This window comes from Lynx canadensis, chromosome X (assembly GCF_007474595.2).
Source record: "Lynx canadensis isolate LIC74 chromosome X, mLynCan4.pri.v2, whole genome shotgun sequence".
NCBI classification, from domain to species: domain Eukaryota; kingdom Metazoa; phylum Chordata; class Mammalia; order Carnivora; family Felidae; genus Lynx; species Lynx canadensis.
The window spans coordinates 15,319,462-15,334,522 of record NC_044321.2 but is presented as its reverse complement, the minus strand read 5'-3'; the positions used below and the strand labels follow the sequence as shown (position 1 = coordinate 15,334,522).

At 49.1% G+C, this 15,061-nt stretch overlaps 1 protein-coding gene across 4 annotated transcripts in view; it reads left to right on the top strand.

The window, feature by feature from the left end:
* The window catches only part of SH3KBP1 (SH3 domain containing kinase binding protein 1), a 334,711-nt gene that overhangs the window by 277,418 nt on the left and 42,232 nt on the right, over positions 1–15,061 (top strand). For all 4 annotated transcript variants that reach the window (XM_030304713.1, XM_030304716.1, XM_030304714.1 and 1 more), the window contains 3 exons: positions 129–180; positions 2,961–3,041; positions 5,844–6,003. In XM_030304713.1, coding sequence (XP_030160573.1) covers positions 129–180; positions 2,961–3,041; positions 5,844–6,003 — 293 coding nt within the window. The remainder of the gene's footprint in view (positions 1–128; positions 181–2,960; positions 3,042–5,843; positions 6,004–15,061) is intronic.

The following is a 15,061-nucleotide window of genomic DNA, read 5'->3' as shown; positions in this document are numbered from 1 at the left end:
GGCTCAATTTTTTGGAGAGCTTCTCTGGTCTGTCCAAACTGCATCTAGAAAACAATGTCTGAGGTCCTTATGTGACAGGCCAGGCTTGCCGACAATCTCATGTGTTATCATTTTGATTGATTTTTCAGAGACCCAAGAAGCCACCTCCTCCATCCGCTCCTGTCATCAAGCAAGGGGCAGGTAATGTACTTCCGTTCTGTCGACACGTGTGTCTGTCTGTGTGTATTTACAGCGCCCTTGGTAGAGCTCAAGATTCTTAGATTCAAATGCTACAGATTACCAAACTGGGAAGTTGCCAGTTGGTCTCAATGGGCAGATTTGAAATATGCTGCCGTTTTTCCTAAAAAAAGAAACATCTTTAAAAATGCATGCCCAGTACAGTGAAAAAATGCAGCCTCCCAAAGAGAATCACCAGGAAGACTTTATTTTGGTGTAAACCATTTTTTTTTATTTCTTTGTATTTCTAATCAACTGCTTTTTTTAATGTTTTTTTTAAAATTTGTTTTTGAAAGAGAGAGGTAGAGGGAGAGAGAGAGAGGGAGACAGAGAATCCCAAGCAGGCTCTGCTGTCAGCACAGAGCCCAATGCGGGGCTTGAACTCACAAACCCTGAGATCATGACCTGAGCCGAAATCGGGAGTCGGACACTTAACTGACTGAGCCACCCAGGCGTCCCTAATCAGCTGCTTTTGACGAAATAAAAACTTAATTGTCCTGCTTTGCCTGTGCCCTCCTGATCTCGAGGATCAGCTTAGGGAGGATTGCTTCCCACGGGTCGTAGCCTCACCATGCATGTCCCATGTGGTTAAGCATAGTCAGTACTTACTTCACTCACCCAGCCTCAGGAAAAATGTTATTCTAGCAATAAATGCTTTTCCTCATAATTCTTCTTTAGTCTTGAAAAGAGTCCAATTCACTTTTTCTGTGTAATTCAGATACTAAGGTTGAATAATATAGGAAGACGTGATGTTGTTGGACATTTGATAACTCGTTGCACACAGGGTTCTCGTACATAAAAATGATCATTCATATTTCCCAACAGAACTCCTCTTTATAATTATTAAGAACTAATTATGGGGAGAAATCCCTCCATGAATAACTAGTTAAGTGGCATTTAAAAAAATTAACAACTAAAACAGAGGAAGAGTAGGGGTATTTTTAGTTCTGCACATTAATAACTGTGATATTTCTATAGCATTTAAAGTATGAATAAATTTCCAGATTGGTTTATTCACAGATTTATTAAGGAGTGATTTTTTTTCAAGCTCTTTTGGTCTACCCAGTTGGTGGTGGGAGGGGGGATCAGCTTGACCCCAAATTCCTTTCCCATTCCTTTAGCATAGTTGAGAATTACAGAGATTAAGCCCTGAAATGAGGTGTTAATTATATCTCCTGCTCCGCCCCCATCCTCGTTTGCATTGAGCAGTTTAATTTTGCCACCTAGTGGTTCACACCGGATCAATATTTTTTTTGTTGTTTTGAAATTAAAGCTGGCTGTTGATTTGCTTTTCTCTAAAGACCCTTTTCCTAGAGGCCTTGGTGATACAGTACAGACCAAGGAGATGAGCTGAGTGGCCCAAGGCTCAAGCAGCCTAGAATGTAACCAGGATTGGATTCTTCGTGGTAGTGGGATTGTCCGTTCCTCCTGTGTCTCTAGGAATGATAATAAACTTCTTCGTTCTCATTAGAGGCCTAGATTGTAGCATGATAGGCAAATTCTTTTCCTTTTAAAGCAGTTTTACCAAAGGTTATGCTGGATCTCTTTAGCTATTTTCCAAGTGTTCTTATGCACCTGAGGCCACAGGCACTGCTCAAGACCCCAGGCGCGGGAACATCTGGAGTCTGCATGGCCACATGCGTGCACTTGGGGAAATGTAATATGTAGTATTTGAGGGATTCAGGCACAGATAGAAAGGACTGAGGGAGAATCGCGTATCTTCTCTGCACATCCCTCCACTTGAAAATGTGCTCTAGTTCTATTGCTGCATAGCGAACCGTCCCAAATCTGCTGGCAGAAGACGACCATCTTCTTATGTCCGAGGACTCTGGGGTCAGGAATTTGAACAGGACACGACCGGGACATCTCGTCTCTCTGCTCCTTGACGTTTGGGACCTCAGCTGGGAATGCTGGGCCAGCTGCGGCTGGAGGACCCACTTTGGAGATGGCTGGTTCGCTCTCATGTGTGGCTCCCCTCGGCAGGAGTAGCTGGAGGGCTGGGCTCAGTGGGGGCTGTAGGCCAGAGTGCCCACACATGGCTTCTTCAGCAGGCCTCGGGGTTGTTGACTTCTCACGTGGAGGTTCAGTAGTCCGGCGAATGAGCTACATGGTCTTTTGTAACACAGACTTGGAAATTACATGGTATCGTATCGGCCACTGGTTGGAGCAGTCACAAGCCTACCCACATCCCAGATAAGGGGACACAGGCCTCACCTCTTAATGGGAGGAGTGGCAAACGATTTGAGGCCATGTTTTAAAACTGCTATCACGTGGAATCCAGGTCCCTGTGAAACTTCTTTTTATTTGTAGAACAAAAGCCATTGACCCATCATTTGCATATTTTGATGGATGACTTGTTTATACACATTTTCCACCCACACCCCGTGATTTCCTGTGACTGTTTTGATGCCTACGGAAATCACATTTAAATATCAGAAAATATTCATGGTGTTCTTGTAAATTAAGGATGTATACGCAAGCAAACTTTTTTTTTTATTAAATATAATTTATTGTCAAGTCGGTTTCCATACAACACCCAGTAGGCAGGCAAACTTAATTACACGGGCCGGAAATGGCTTCTGCCGTCTCTAAGCAGCTTGTGTTTGCCAGGTAACACCAGCTCTCCTCTTAGGGGGAAAAAGTCTATTGACTTTGCTCTACCTGATAAATATTTAAAATGCTGGTGTGTCTAATAAATGGATGGAGAAAACATGCTCTGATCACTGCAATCCTTTCCCCCTTAGGTACCACTGAGAGAAAACATGAAATTAAAAAAATACCTCCTGAAAGACCAGAAACACTTCCAAACAGAACCGAAGAAAAAGGTAGGAAATCAAGTCTTCGTTGGCACCAATAGAACAGCGAGAGCCAAAGCTGTCGGTCCTGGGCTAGTCCAGATTACCCACAGAGTTTGTTTTTTGGGGGGGAATATGGTGATTATGGTTTTATTCTGGTTGCTTTTAAATACCCCATCTCTGAGGGAATAGGAGAGAGGGTTATGTGGTGCTCCTTTGGGCCAGAATTCCTCGTCAAATGAAAAACAACCAGCCCGGTCACTGGACACATTGGGCTGCTTCCATCCCGGTCTTTCTGCCGTCACTGCCCTCCCTACACCAGCAGCATCCTGAAGTCAAGGTGCTGACTGGAAGTTTCTTGAGGGCCTGGATGTATCAGCCAGTTTCCATCCCGCTGTCTCCGGGCCTAGTGCCCCAGGAGAAACTCCCATCCAGACAAACGAAAGCTGTCATCCCCCCGTCACTGCTGGACCTTTGACTCTCGCTACTGTGTCACAGACACATGTCCTCGGTCAAGAATGCTGGCGGTGGGGGGCACGGCAAAACGGGGAGCAGCAGCGCAGTGCCCACAGTCCCCTGAAGGCGGTCAGGACTGTCCTTTGAAGGGAAGTAGCTTCACCCGCCTCACACGGTTTTACACATGTGTTTGACTCCTGCCGTTCTCAGTGTGTCTCCCAAAGAAATCTGCACACTGTGGGGGGCTCGTTTTGTTAGGTGTCCGCGATGTGATTGATCACACATTTTATGGGAAAAATGCTGTGCTGTTATGAGCAGGAGGTGGAGCAAATTCCATTTTAAAAAGCAGCTGTTTGTAAGTCACAAGAGCGATGCTGAATTAATGAACGTGATTATTTGGAGGTGCTCCTGGGTGGCCTCACAAAATTTTATTGTGAAATTTAATATTTTATATCAGTCTGCCAAAAGCTTTACCAACAGTGCCAGCCCTTAAGAAGTTACACCTCCTTCTTTCACAGGGAACACTTGAAATTTGAGTTGTGAAACCTCATTGTGAAGGCCAGGTCTGTGTCCCAGATCAGTGAAAAAACAGCCCTGTGTGTGTATCACATGAATAGCCCTTTGGTCAAAGTGTGTGCTGTGACGTAACCAGACACTGTCCCCCCCCCCCCATCCCCATGGGCACGTGATGAGTTTCTGGCTCTGTGATAAGGACACTTCCTGCTCTGTTCCACGCTGACTACCATAAGGACTTGGCTTACATGTGAAAAACTGCCCTAGTTGGCTGGCCGAGTGGCCACACACTTCTGGTTCCTTCCACTCCTATGGTTCCTTGTTCCGTGCCACGGTGAGTCAGGAAGGCAGAAACCCTGGTCAAAAGCAACAGGGAAGCCAGAGAGCCAGCCCCACCCTGAGGCTTGGCCTTCCTGTTAGGTGGGCATAAACCCCCCTCCCATTTGTTCTGCAGGCTGCTGGAGGCCCTCCCCCGCCCCCCCCCCCCCCCCAGCAAGAGGAATCCCCCTCCTTTGCATTTCAACCAGGCCCTTCTTCCTCTGGTCCCCACTGGCAGTAAATGAGTTCACAGCATTTGGGGATGGAGCATAGTCCCCTACTAACGTGTGGGGATGAGCACAGTGATACGTGTGGAGTAGCTGGTGGGCTTTTTAAAGCTTTGCCAATCAGACTGGGCACCAGAACAGTATGAGTTTGTGTTTGCATGGAAAACGTGTTCAGGGTTGCCGCTTAGCAGCGAACATAGGGAACCTGCCTGTCCTCCAGTGGGTGGCCCTCTGAAGTTCCATCTTTATAAGGAAGAATATGGATGCGTGCTTTTTATTTTTAGTTGTGGTTTTTTTTTTTTTTTTTTTTGAGAGAGAGAGGTTGGGGGCACAAGTGAGCTAGGGGCAGAGAAAGAGAGAATCCCACAAGGAACAGAGAGAGAGGGAGGGGGAGAGAGAGAGAAGCTGGGCTCACCAGAAGCGGGGTTCGTGTTTTACCCTAAGCGGGGCTCGTGCTCACCCGATGCGGGGCTCAGACTCACAAACCGTGAGATCGTGACCTGAGCCAAAGTCAGATGCTTAATGACTGAGCTGCCCAGGCACCCGGATGCGTGCTTTTTACACCACACACAGGGCAAGGCTAACTGGAGACACGAAGCTTGTCCGTCATGCTGCACTCACTTGGCCGTCACATCTGACTTTAACTTCATTTTAGTAGCTCTGACTCCAAAAACCCTCCGTAAAACCCCAGTTTACCTTCCAAGTTTGAACCGTGCACAAAAAGGATCCGGAATTAGTTCCTTGTTCCTGGAAATGCCCCCCGTTTTATTGGCTCATGGTCCTTTACACAGACTGACCTGAGAGGCGTCGGGCCTCTTCCCTCCCCACACCCAGCAGGTCCTGAGTTTTACCAAACTCACCAACCATTTGCTGAGCAGTCTCCCTTGCTGGGCTCAGGTGAGGGAGCAGGGAAGTCTGCCTCTGAGGGTGGGTTCTGCTGCCGAGAAGGGAGCCCAGGCCTGATGAGTGGGCCTGCGGAAGGATGAGTAGGACCTCACCGCGGGTGGGCAGTGGCCAGAAGGGCCCTCCAGGCAGAGGCCAGCGTGAGCAAAGGCGATCTGTGGGCTGCAGCTGCACGGGACTTTTTCTCACATGACAGAGAATAAATGATGCTCTAAAAATAAGTAAATAAATTTTAAAAATTTTAAAAGATGCTCTTTCACCTTCTACCTTCACAAGTAGCATCGGTGGTTTTTTTTTTTTTTTTTTTTTTTTTTTTTTTTTTTTTAGAGAGGGAAACGCACAATCTGCCCCTATGTACTGTCACTTACACTAGGTCTCTCTGTCTTCTTTATGCTTTTTAAACGATGACTTAAAGAAAGACCAGAGAGAGAGCCAAAACTGGATTTACAGAAGCCTTCTGTTCCTGCCATCCCGCCAAAAAAGCCCCGGCCACCCAAGACCAATTCTCTCAGCAGACCGGGTGCGCTGCCCCCCAGGAGGCCTGAACGACCAGTGGGTCCCCTGACCCACAGCAGGTACTGCTCCGCTCTTCCCGCTGGGGGCGGGTGAGGGGGCAGGTGAGGGTTGGCGGCGGGACCCCGGAGAGGGGCCATGAGTGTGGCCAGCTGAGGGAGGGGGGATAAAGCTGCCCATCCTGTAGCAAAGCCGTCTGCAAACTCCGGCTACTTCTGTCCTTGCTCCTGTGCTTGGGCAGCAGTGGGTGTGAGGCCGGGACACACAGCGTGGGTTTTAGGGTTCGAAGGTGGGGAATCAGGTATCCGGCAGGCAGGCCCTGCTCAAATGCAGGGATTTTTCCCTGTTATTCTTTTCTTTTTTTAGAGAGATTTTTGTTTTAGTTTTGTTATTCATTTTGAGAGAGAGAGAGAACGAGCAGGGGAGAGGCAGAGAGAGAGAGAGAGAGAGAGAGAGAGAGAGAGAGAGAGAGAATCCCAAGCATGGGGCTCGAACTCACAAATCATGAGATCATGACCTGAGTTGAAATCAAGAGTCGGACACTTAACTGACTGAGCCACCCAGGTGCCCCTTCCCTGTGCTTCTTTAGAGCAAGCCAGCTGCCCTTCAGACTGGATGTCCCGCTGGCCTCAGGTATGCATATCTCACTGGGGGCTCCGTCCCCTGACCCTCTCCCTGCTCTCTGGTGCCTCTTTCCACATCCCCAGGCTCCCTCTGCCCTTGACTGCACAGCCCTTTTGTGGAACCAAGGACCCGGCCCGGCAAATATTGTCTTAGTGTACGTGTCTCCAAACTATGAGACCATCAAAGGCAAGGCACACGCGTCGTTCAGGCCTGAGTTCTGAGATATGCCTGGCACAACTCAAATTTGTTCACTGGCTGGCGGGATGCACATGTCAGTGATGAGGAGTCACAGTTGGACTTTGTTCTTCCAGACCTGAGATGCTCACCACAGAGCAAAGAAGCGTCGTGTTCTTTGCACAAGTTAGTTGCCGGAACTTTCCACTGTTACATGTGTATTTTATGTGTTGGTGTCCTATACCCGAGCAAGCTCGCGGCCTGGAGGTCTTACCTGTCAGCACATAGGTTTTGTTCTTTTGAGTTAAGTTTGCATGGTGAGAGCCACGTGGGGCCTCAGCCCCCTTGCCTTGGAGTCATGCAGGCCTCCAGGTTTGCATCTCACCTCACCTCATGGGCATGTGAGCCTCAGCACGTCACTGCCCCGCTCACCTCACTTTTCCATCTGTAAATTGAGGAGGATAATGGGATGCACCCAAAAGGATGGACCAAGATAATTTCCAAGTGTGTGGCCCCATCCTTGTATCTCAGTGTTAGTTTCATTGTCATGCTTATTTTTTTAAGGTTTTATTAAGTCATCTCTTTACCCAACATGGGACTCAAACTGACAACCCGAAGATCAAGAGTCACACGCTCCACTGATTGAGCCAGCCAAGTGGCCCTTGTTGTCATTCTTATTATTGCATGTCGAACTCGGTGTATAAATGCACTGACACAAGAACAGCTAATTTACCTTCTTTAAATTTTTAATGTTTATTTATTTTTGAGAGAGAGAGGGAGAGAGAGAGAGAGGCAGAGAGGCAGAGAGAGAGACACACACAGAATTAGAAGCAGGCCCCAGGCCCTGAGCTGTCAGCACAGAACCTGACGTGGGGCTCGAACTCACGAACTGCAAAGTCATGACCTGAGCCGAAGTCGGGTGCTTAACCGACTGAGCCACCCAGGCACCCCGCTCATTTACTTCTTAGTAAAAAATTTTTTAATTATGTTAAATACACATAACATAAAATTTACCGTCATAACCATTTGTGACATTAAGGACATCACATTGTTGTGCAACCACTATCATCCATTCGTAGACCTCTTTTCATCTTACCAAACTGAAACTCTGGACCCATTAAATGCTAACTCCCCTTCCTCCTCCCCCAGCCCCTGCCGACCACCATTGTACAGTAGACCTTTGAACACACAGTGTAGGGGCACTAACCCCCATGTAGTTGAAAAGTATAATTTTTGACTCTATAAAAACATAACCACTAGTAGCCTACTGTTGACTGGAAGCTTTACCAATAATGTAAAGAGTCGATTAACACATAGTTTATGTTTTGTATTATAGACTTTATTCTTATAATAAAGTAAGCTAGAGAAAAGAAAACATTAAGTAAATCATAAGGAAGAGAAAATACATTCATAGTACTGGCCTGCATTCATTGAAAAAAAAACCCACGTGTAAGTGGCTCCACCCAGTTTAAACCAGTGTTGTTCAAGAGTCGACTGTATTTTCTATCTCTGTGAATTCGACTCCTCTAGATGCCTCATGTAAGTGGAATCCTAGAGCATTTGTCTTTCTGTGACTGGCTTATTTCACTTAGCCTGATGGCCCCAAGGTTCATCCATGTGGTAGCATGACTCATTTACTCTTAATATGAACAACAATATATTGCCCAGTACAGAGGCGGGTAGCCATGTGAGTGGTTGAGAAATGTCAGAATCCCTGCCAGCCATGGTGGATGCACGTAAGCGCACCTGTGGGAGGCCGGGCTGCCCAGCTGAACACACAGCGGTCATCTCAGTGCGGGTGAGCCTCTCGGAGTGGCAGCTGCTTCCCCTGTGTTGTTCGGCAGGCATCTCCCAAGGTCCAAACAACTGCCACTATAGGGTGGCCCGTGGGGAAACCGATGAGACCAGGGCCACCATTGAGTTGGTCAGGCCTAACCTGTTGTGCCCTCTTCTCCGGACTGATAGAAGGCTGTTTGCACATGTGCACAACGGGGCCACTTGACAGCCTCAGTGACCTTAGCTTGGGCCTCTTCAGTAGCATGGTTGGCCCAGAAGCCAGCACTCCAGAAGAAAAATGTTATGTAAACCTGAGTGCTTCTGAAGAGAATACAGGCTATGCAAACAGGGAATGGAGAGCAAAGGTTGTACATCGCTTTGTGGCGGGTGAAAGGGAAAAAGAGGGCACGTTCTGCCAAACTCTCTTAGTCTGCCAGGGACTACACACATTTCCCTGAGGTCGGTAACAATTTCCATAATATTCTTGCTGTTCTCTCTCATGATCTGATCTGAAGAGAAGGACAATTCCAATGGCTTCTTTGCCTTGGAAGGTTGCCGTCACCCGTCTCGTTGTGGGATAGGTGCAGACTTTGTGAGCCATCAATTAGACCTGGTGCCGTTAGTTCCCCCGTGGACCTGAATGCAAGGGAGAAGCAAATTATAACTGCTGACCTTCTGGGCTCACAGAAGCCCCCTTCGCTTCTTGCCTCTCCCTCGCTCTTCTCTGCCTCCAGCTCGCGCGTCTTCTGCTTGTCCATTAGAAGTACGGATCGCCAGGGAAGGTGCGTGAGGAGGGCTCCGTACAGAAGCCGGTGGGAAATGTAACTGTTCACATCTGCGACCTCCCACTCACCCTGTGGTGGCCCAGCCCCCAGGGCACTGGGTCTGCAGAAAGAGGACAAGGGAGGAGAGCCCCCGGCTTCCTGCCTGACAGTCCTAGGAAATGGCAGATCGAGGCAAGGCTGGGACCGTTTGGGGAGCCAGTACCTGCTTTGGCCTCTTGCTCAGCCAGTTGAAGGGAGGACAGTGCCTGCCCTAACTTGGTGGTTCTCAAATTTGAGCGTGGGTCAGAGTCACCTGGAGACCTTGTTCCAGCAGATCACTGGGCCCCACCCCCACGGTCGCTGACTTGGTAGGTCTGGGGTGGGCCTGGGAATTTACATTTTCGACAAGCTCCCAGGTCGTAATCTGAAAGCTTCTGGCCCACATTCATTCACCCTGTGAGAATCCCTCGTCTAGATTCTCCCACGTTTTTGACAGTTCCCTACCCTTTCCTGGCTACCTCTCATGCACCTGTTAACGCTCCCCGAATTCAGAGCCCAGTTAGCACACCCAGCTTCTGGAAGCCTTCCCTTATTTCTTGTGATTGCTCTGTCTCCCAAATGCCTGACACCCCATGTTTCGCCTAGTGTGGGGCCCCATGCTGTGCACTTGGGATGCTCACACCCGCGGACTCCTTTACCAGATTTAAAGCAGATCAAGAGTGTGTTTTGTCATCTCCACATGCTTTACAGGGTTGAGCATATGGTAGTGGCTCATTTAACACACTTGTTGAATGCCACGGTTCCCACAAAGGGAGGGATGTGCCAGTGCTTACATTTTGTTCACTTTTGCCTCTCCCGTCATCCTTCCCAGGCCCTGTACAAGCTCTGTGGTGTGTGTGTCTCATGTTCTGAGTCACCCAGTGTGCCATGGATTTCAGCTTTAAGCAATTTAAGAAGATCAAAGACAAAGCTTATTGTCTCTCAATCCTCGTGCACTTCATATTTTTTGCTAAGCAGGTACATTGGACAACCAACCCGTATATTGGTTTATGAACTTGTTTTGTTCTGCCCAATTAGTTGAGGTAGGAATGTCAACACCGTTCAAACTGTTTTGTGTCAGTGATCCTCTGGAGAAAAGGCACTGTCTGCTGTGTAAACCCAAATCCTCTCTCGGATTTCCCTGACTACATGGATGGACAGAAAGGTGAACACACGGACACACAGTCATCATTTGCCATCCTCATAGGGAGCTAGGCATTGCCCCTCTCGCTGGAGTGTCTGGGCTCACACTTGCTCTCACCAGCCAGAAAGCTTGCTGCCAAATGTGGCTTCCAGAAGAGATTGGTTTCTTTCCATTTAAACAGGAAGTAGTATCTTTCAGGATAAAGGAATACATAAGTTTAGGAAGAGGGGAGTCATTTTCAGATACATTCGCGTAACAGCAATGTATTGAGGGGCCCCTGCGTGCAAGGCGCTGTTCGGGATCTCAGTGTTGCTGGGGCTCAGCTATAGATCAGTTTCCGGGAATCACATCTAGGAGAACTAGAATGACACCCGGGCACAGTTTTGTGTCCAGTCTGAGCAAGTGGAAGCATGCCATTAATGTACTTACCCATTGGTAAGAATACTCTTCCAATTTCCGGGAAGTAAGTGAAGATGGAATTTTAACAGGGGGAAAAAAAAAAGACTTTTTCCCAAAAAATAAAATTTAGTACCAGAGTTGATTTAAAAAATTGAATGATAAGAGATTCTACTAGGCCCTAAGTGCCTCCTTTGTTTGAAAGTCTATGCCTCGGGGGTGCCTTCGTTATTATTTCACAGCGTGCGAAGACAGAGTCTGCTGGTCTTACCCAGCCCACCACGTATCTAAGGTGGGGGGCGGTGGGCAACGAACATTCTGTCCGCCACATTTTCACACTTGAGAAAACGGAAGCTCAAGAGTATAGAGCCTACTCACTTGTTTTGATATTCGATCATAAAAAGATTTCAGTTGACAGAATGTACCCAAACCTTTTTGTATGTGTGTGTACACATACACACGAACCTGTCACACTGTATGTCCCGTAACATGTATTACCGATGTACCAAATGTGGGTTCAGAAACCTCTGTGAAAGGAGGTGCTGGAACTTGGGAGAAGGGTCCAAAAGAAAATACAGGACAAATCCAAGGAAATGCTGGAGAAAAGCAGGTTGCTCTGAGCTCAAGTGATTATTCTGTGCAGCAGAGGCAGCACGCCAGAAACCTGAGGGGCAGGGCAGGTGTGTGCCTTCAAAAGTAAATAAACCCAACAGGGAAAGAGGTAGAAGCAGGCTAGAACAGGTTTGTTAATCCTTGCAAACATAGATACCCTAATTTGTGGTATTTTTTCATTTTCTTCCCAAAGAGCGGGGAAGCTGGAGCAGGACCTTTGTTCTGAGTTGCAGGGGAATCCTGCCCGTTGTCTGCTACAGCACATCCAGCACAGAGCAGCGCGTGCTCTCCACGTAGACGGGGCAGGTGACTGGCAGGGCGGGGACAGCGAGGCCGGTGTTCCAGGGGCCGTGAGTGATAGACAGGGGGCCCGGGGTGGAGAGGAAGGAAGTGAAGCTGAAAGGCATAAGGAGGAGGTGAGGTGAGCAAGCATAGAGAAGAACCGATGGCCAGGAGAATGGCAGATGCTGGTCAGAGAGGGGAGGCGTGTGCTCATCACTTCACAGGTGGAGTAGGTCTGAAGATGAACTTATCCACAGAGAGAGGGGCCGTGAATCTGGGTGACTGAAGATGAATGAAGGTCATAAGAACTGAAGGGACCGGGGGAAGGAGGGGCTGGCATTGGGGATGGATTGCCCACGTGGCTGTCATAGGCTCAGGAAGATGGCAAGAGCCAAAGTGAGGGGAGGCTGATGTTCTAGAAGCCAGTGCCCTCCCCCATGGATGTTAGTATGTTCTGGCAGTTGAAGACATTCAGTGATAAGAAAGATTCCACGGTCAGGCTGGTAGCAAGCCATTCAGAGAGGAGACCTCAGATGTGGGGGAGTTGGTACCGTGGCTCACGCATCCCGCAGGGCACACCTGACTTCAGATGTGGAAGCCTGTGTCGGAGGAGGGATCTCAGTGAGAAGGTGGGCATCTGGGTCTTGGACACCAGGCTGTGGGCAGGAGACCCGGTGACTTCCCAGACCTGTGCCGCCCGGAGATGGCTGTTGCTTTAAATGTAAACCCATGAGGTACTTTTCCTGCGAAAGGCTGGAGGCCCTACTGTGAAGATGAAACACCGGTTCCAGTGGGGACCGCAGTGGAATTGCAAGGTTTCTACTTGTAGTGAAGATGGGGCCTGGATTTCACAGGAACACTGGGAGATAAGACGCCATCGAGCTCTGAGACATTTGAGCTTGAGGCAAAGATTAAGTAAACATTTATATGCCAAACATCAACTCAGTGCTTAGGGAAGGGCAGATGTCTCTCTTGAGACCAATTTACCCACATGGAAGTTCCTTTTTCTTTAGATTTACACAGGCAGCCCGGCTGCTCAAGCCCCTGGGGTTACAGATGAACAGGAAATCAGCTTCCAGGTCCTGATCACTCTGTGAGGGGTCTGGCCCCCATGCCTACCACAAGGAAGCATTTAAAAGGACCTCTTTGTTCTTACAAGGTATAAACCAATCAGTCAATTAATCAAACAAGAGGAAGAGAAAGATCGCTGGTGCGTGCAAATGCTCCCCGAGCAGGCACGTAAATTGTGCACTTGGGTGTTTAGGCCCTCGTTTGGACTTTGGATTACTCGAGTGTTTGAGAGGTCTTTTCAAAGAGTCCTAGTGGTGCATCATGTAGTGTTGGAGCGTTTCCCTTCTTTTCCCCAAATCAGGAACCAGCCATGTCTTTGGAGAATTCGGGAGAGAGATCTTGGCTAGACGTTACAGAGGTGGGTGTCACTGGCTCATGGATGGTAATTCCAAGCATGGAATGGCTATGATCCCTCCGGGAGATTAGAGTAGAGAAGAGGAGAGAGTGGAGCCAGCAGTGGGGGAAATTGTTATTTATAGGGTAGAGGAAGGACTAGGTGCCATCAGAAAGGGTGGATGGGGTGTGATGTCAGGGAAGCCAGAAGAAAGGAATGTGGAACAACTACAGATCGGTGGGAAACTGATTACCACGTACATTGCCGCTCCCCGGAGTTTCTAACTCACTGGATCTGTGGGAAGGCCTGAGAACTTGCATTTCGAGCAAGCTCCCAGTGCTGCTCCTGCCGCCGCTGGTTTGCTGAACGTGCTCCGAGAACCCCACCACAGTGTGCACCAGGGAGGCTGAAGGCCATCCACAGGCTTTGGTCACTAGTATTGGCCCTTGGTGATCCCAGTCCAGGAGTTCTGTGCAATGGTTGGTGGCTAGAGACAGGCTTGGCATGAATTGGAGAGAATGGGCAGGTGGCCAGGCTTGTGTAGGCTTGTCTTGTGAGAAACTTGGAAAAAAGATGGAAAATGGGGGCTTACAGATGGGTACAGTGATGAGAGAGGAGTGTGTGTGTGTGTGTGTGTGTGTGTGCGCGCGTGCGCGCGCGCGCACGCACATGCACGTGCGCTTATGTTTGGGCCCGGCCCTGTTCTGGGTAGTAAACTGTGGTAACCAGGCCAGACATGATGGTTCCTGCCCACCTATTGCTTTGGAGCCAGGTACACCAGGGCCAAAACCCCAGCCCTCTCCTTCCTCAGCCGGTGACCTTGGGCAAGGTGTGCACCTCCCCGAGTCTCTGCTTCTGCCTCTGCAGAATGGTAGATTGAGGCCTGCCTTGCTCGGGTGTGCGGATTGAAACCAGCTGCTGCACCTCAAGCCCCTGACCCTCTGCCTGGCACCTGAGAGGCACTCAGCAAATCCACGCATGCTTCTTTTCCTGCCATGCGGTTGCTCAGTGGCGACCTCGCTGGGAGAGGGGTTTCCACATGGCGAGAAGCATGCCATGCACTGTAGCCCTGAGGGAGTGGGGAAACATGGACGCTCTGAGACAGCACGTCAGGAGACCTTTAGGGGGTGGAAGCTTGAAGCACCTCCCTCAGAAGCAGCTAGAGATTCAGAGGAAGTCAGGGCTCACGGAAGGCCGTGACTGAGGGAGGGAAGTTCATTTCTGGAGCATAGCGACCCCACAGGGCACAGGGGAAAATACCTTGTCACCTTGCAGGGATGTCTGCATTGTTTGCTGACCTCATTTCATTTGTGTAAATACCCTTCTCTCTTCTTCCAGCCGCCCCTAGAATGAATTTTATTTCCTGCAGCGAGAACCAACAGTAGTGACAGGGTTTAGCCCCAGCCCAGACTGAGGCACGCCGATTATCCTGCCAGGGATGGTCCGAACCAGGCAAGGGACCAGTGGGGGACTAAACACGTCACACGTGCACGGTGCTAGTTGGGTCATACAACGCTTTTTCCACGGACTCTTTCTTTGAACATTTTCTCAAATGGCACCTCACAAACTTTTCTCAGAGTTGCATGATGATGACTGCCCCCTCTTCTTGGCATCTTTAAAGCCCCTTGCCCCTCTGAGATGCCCAACTGTGGGTTTGCAGATGAGGGGTGTGATGTCAACCTCCTTTTGTCTTAGGGGGTTGTGGGTTTGTGCCCTGGATGGGCTTTGGAGAGAGGCCTCTTCCCACACACGCTCGCAGAGTCTGCACAAAGAACAGAAATTTGGAGGGGAATTGAGTGGGCAGTGTCCCATCACCTTCCACCGTGTCTTCACCAGCTATAAATAGCCAAGCTTGTTTGTGCTCGTCCAAACAAGGACGCGGTCCGAGGGACAGCTGCCAGGAA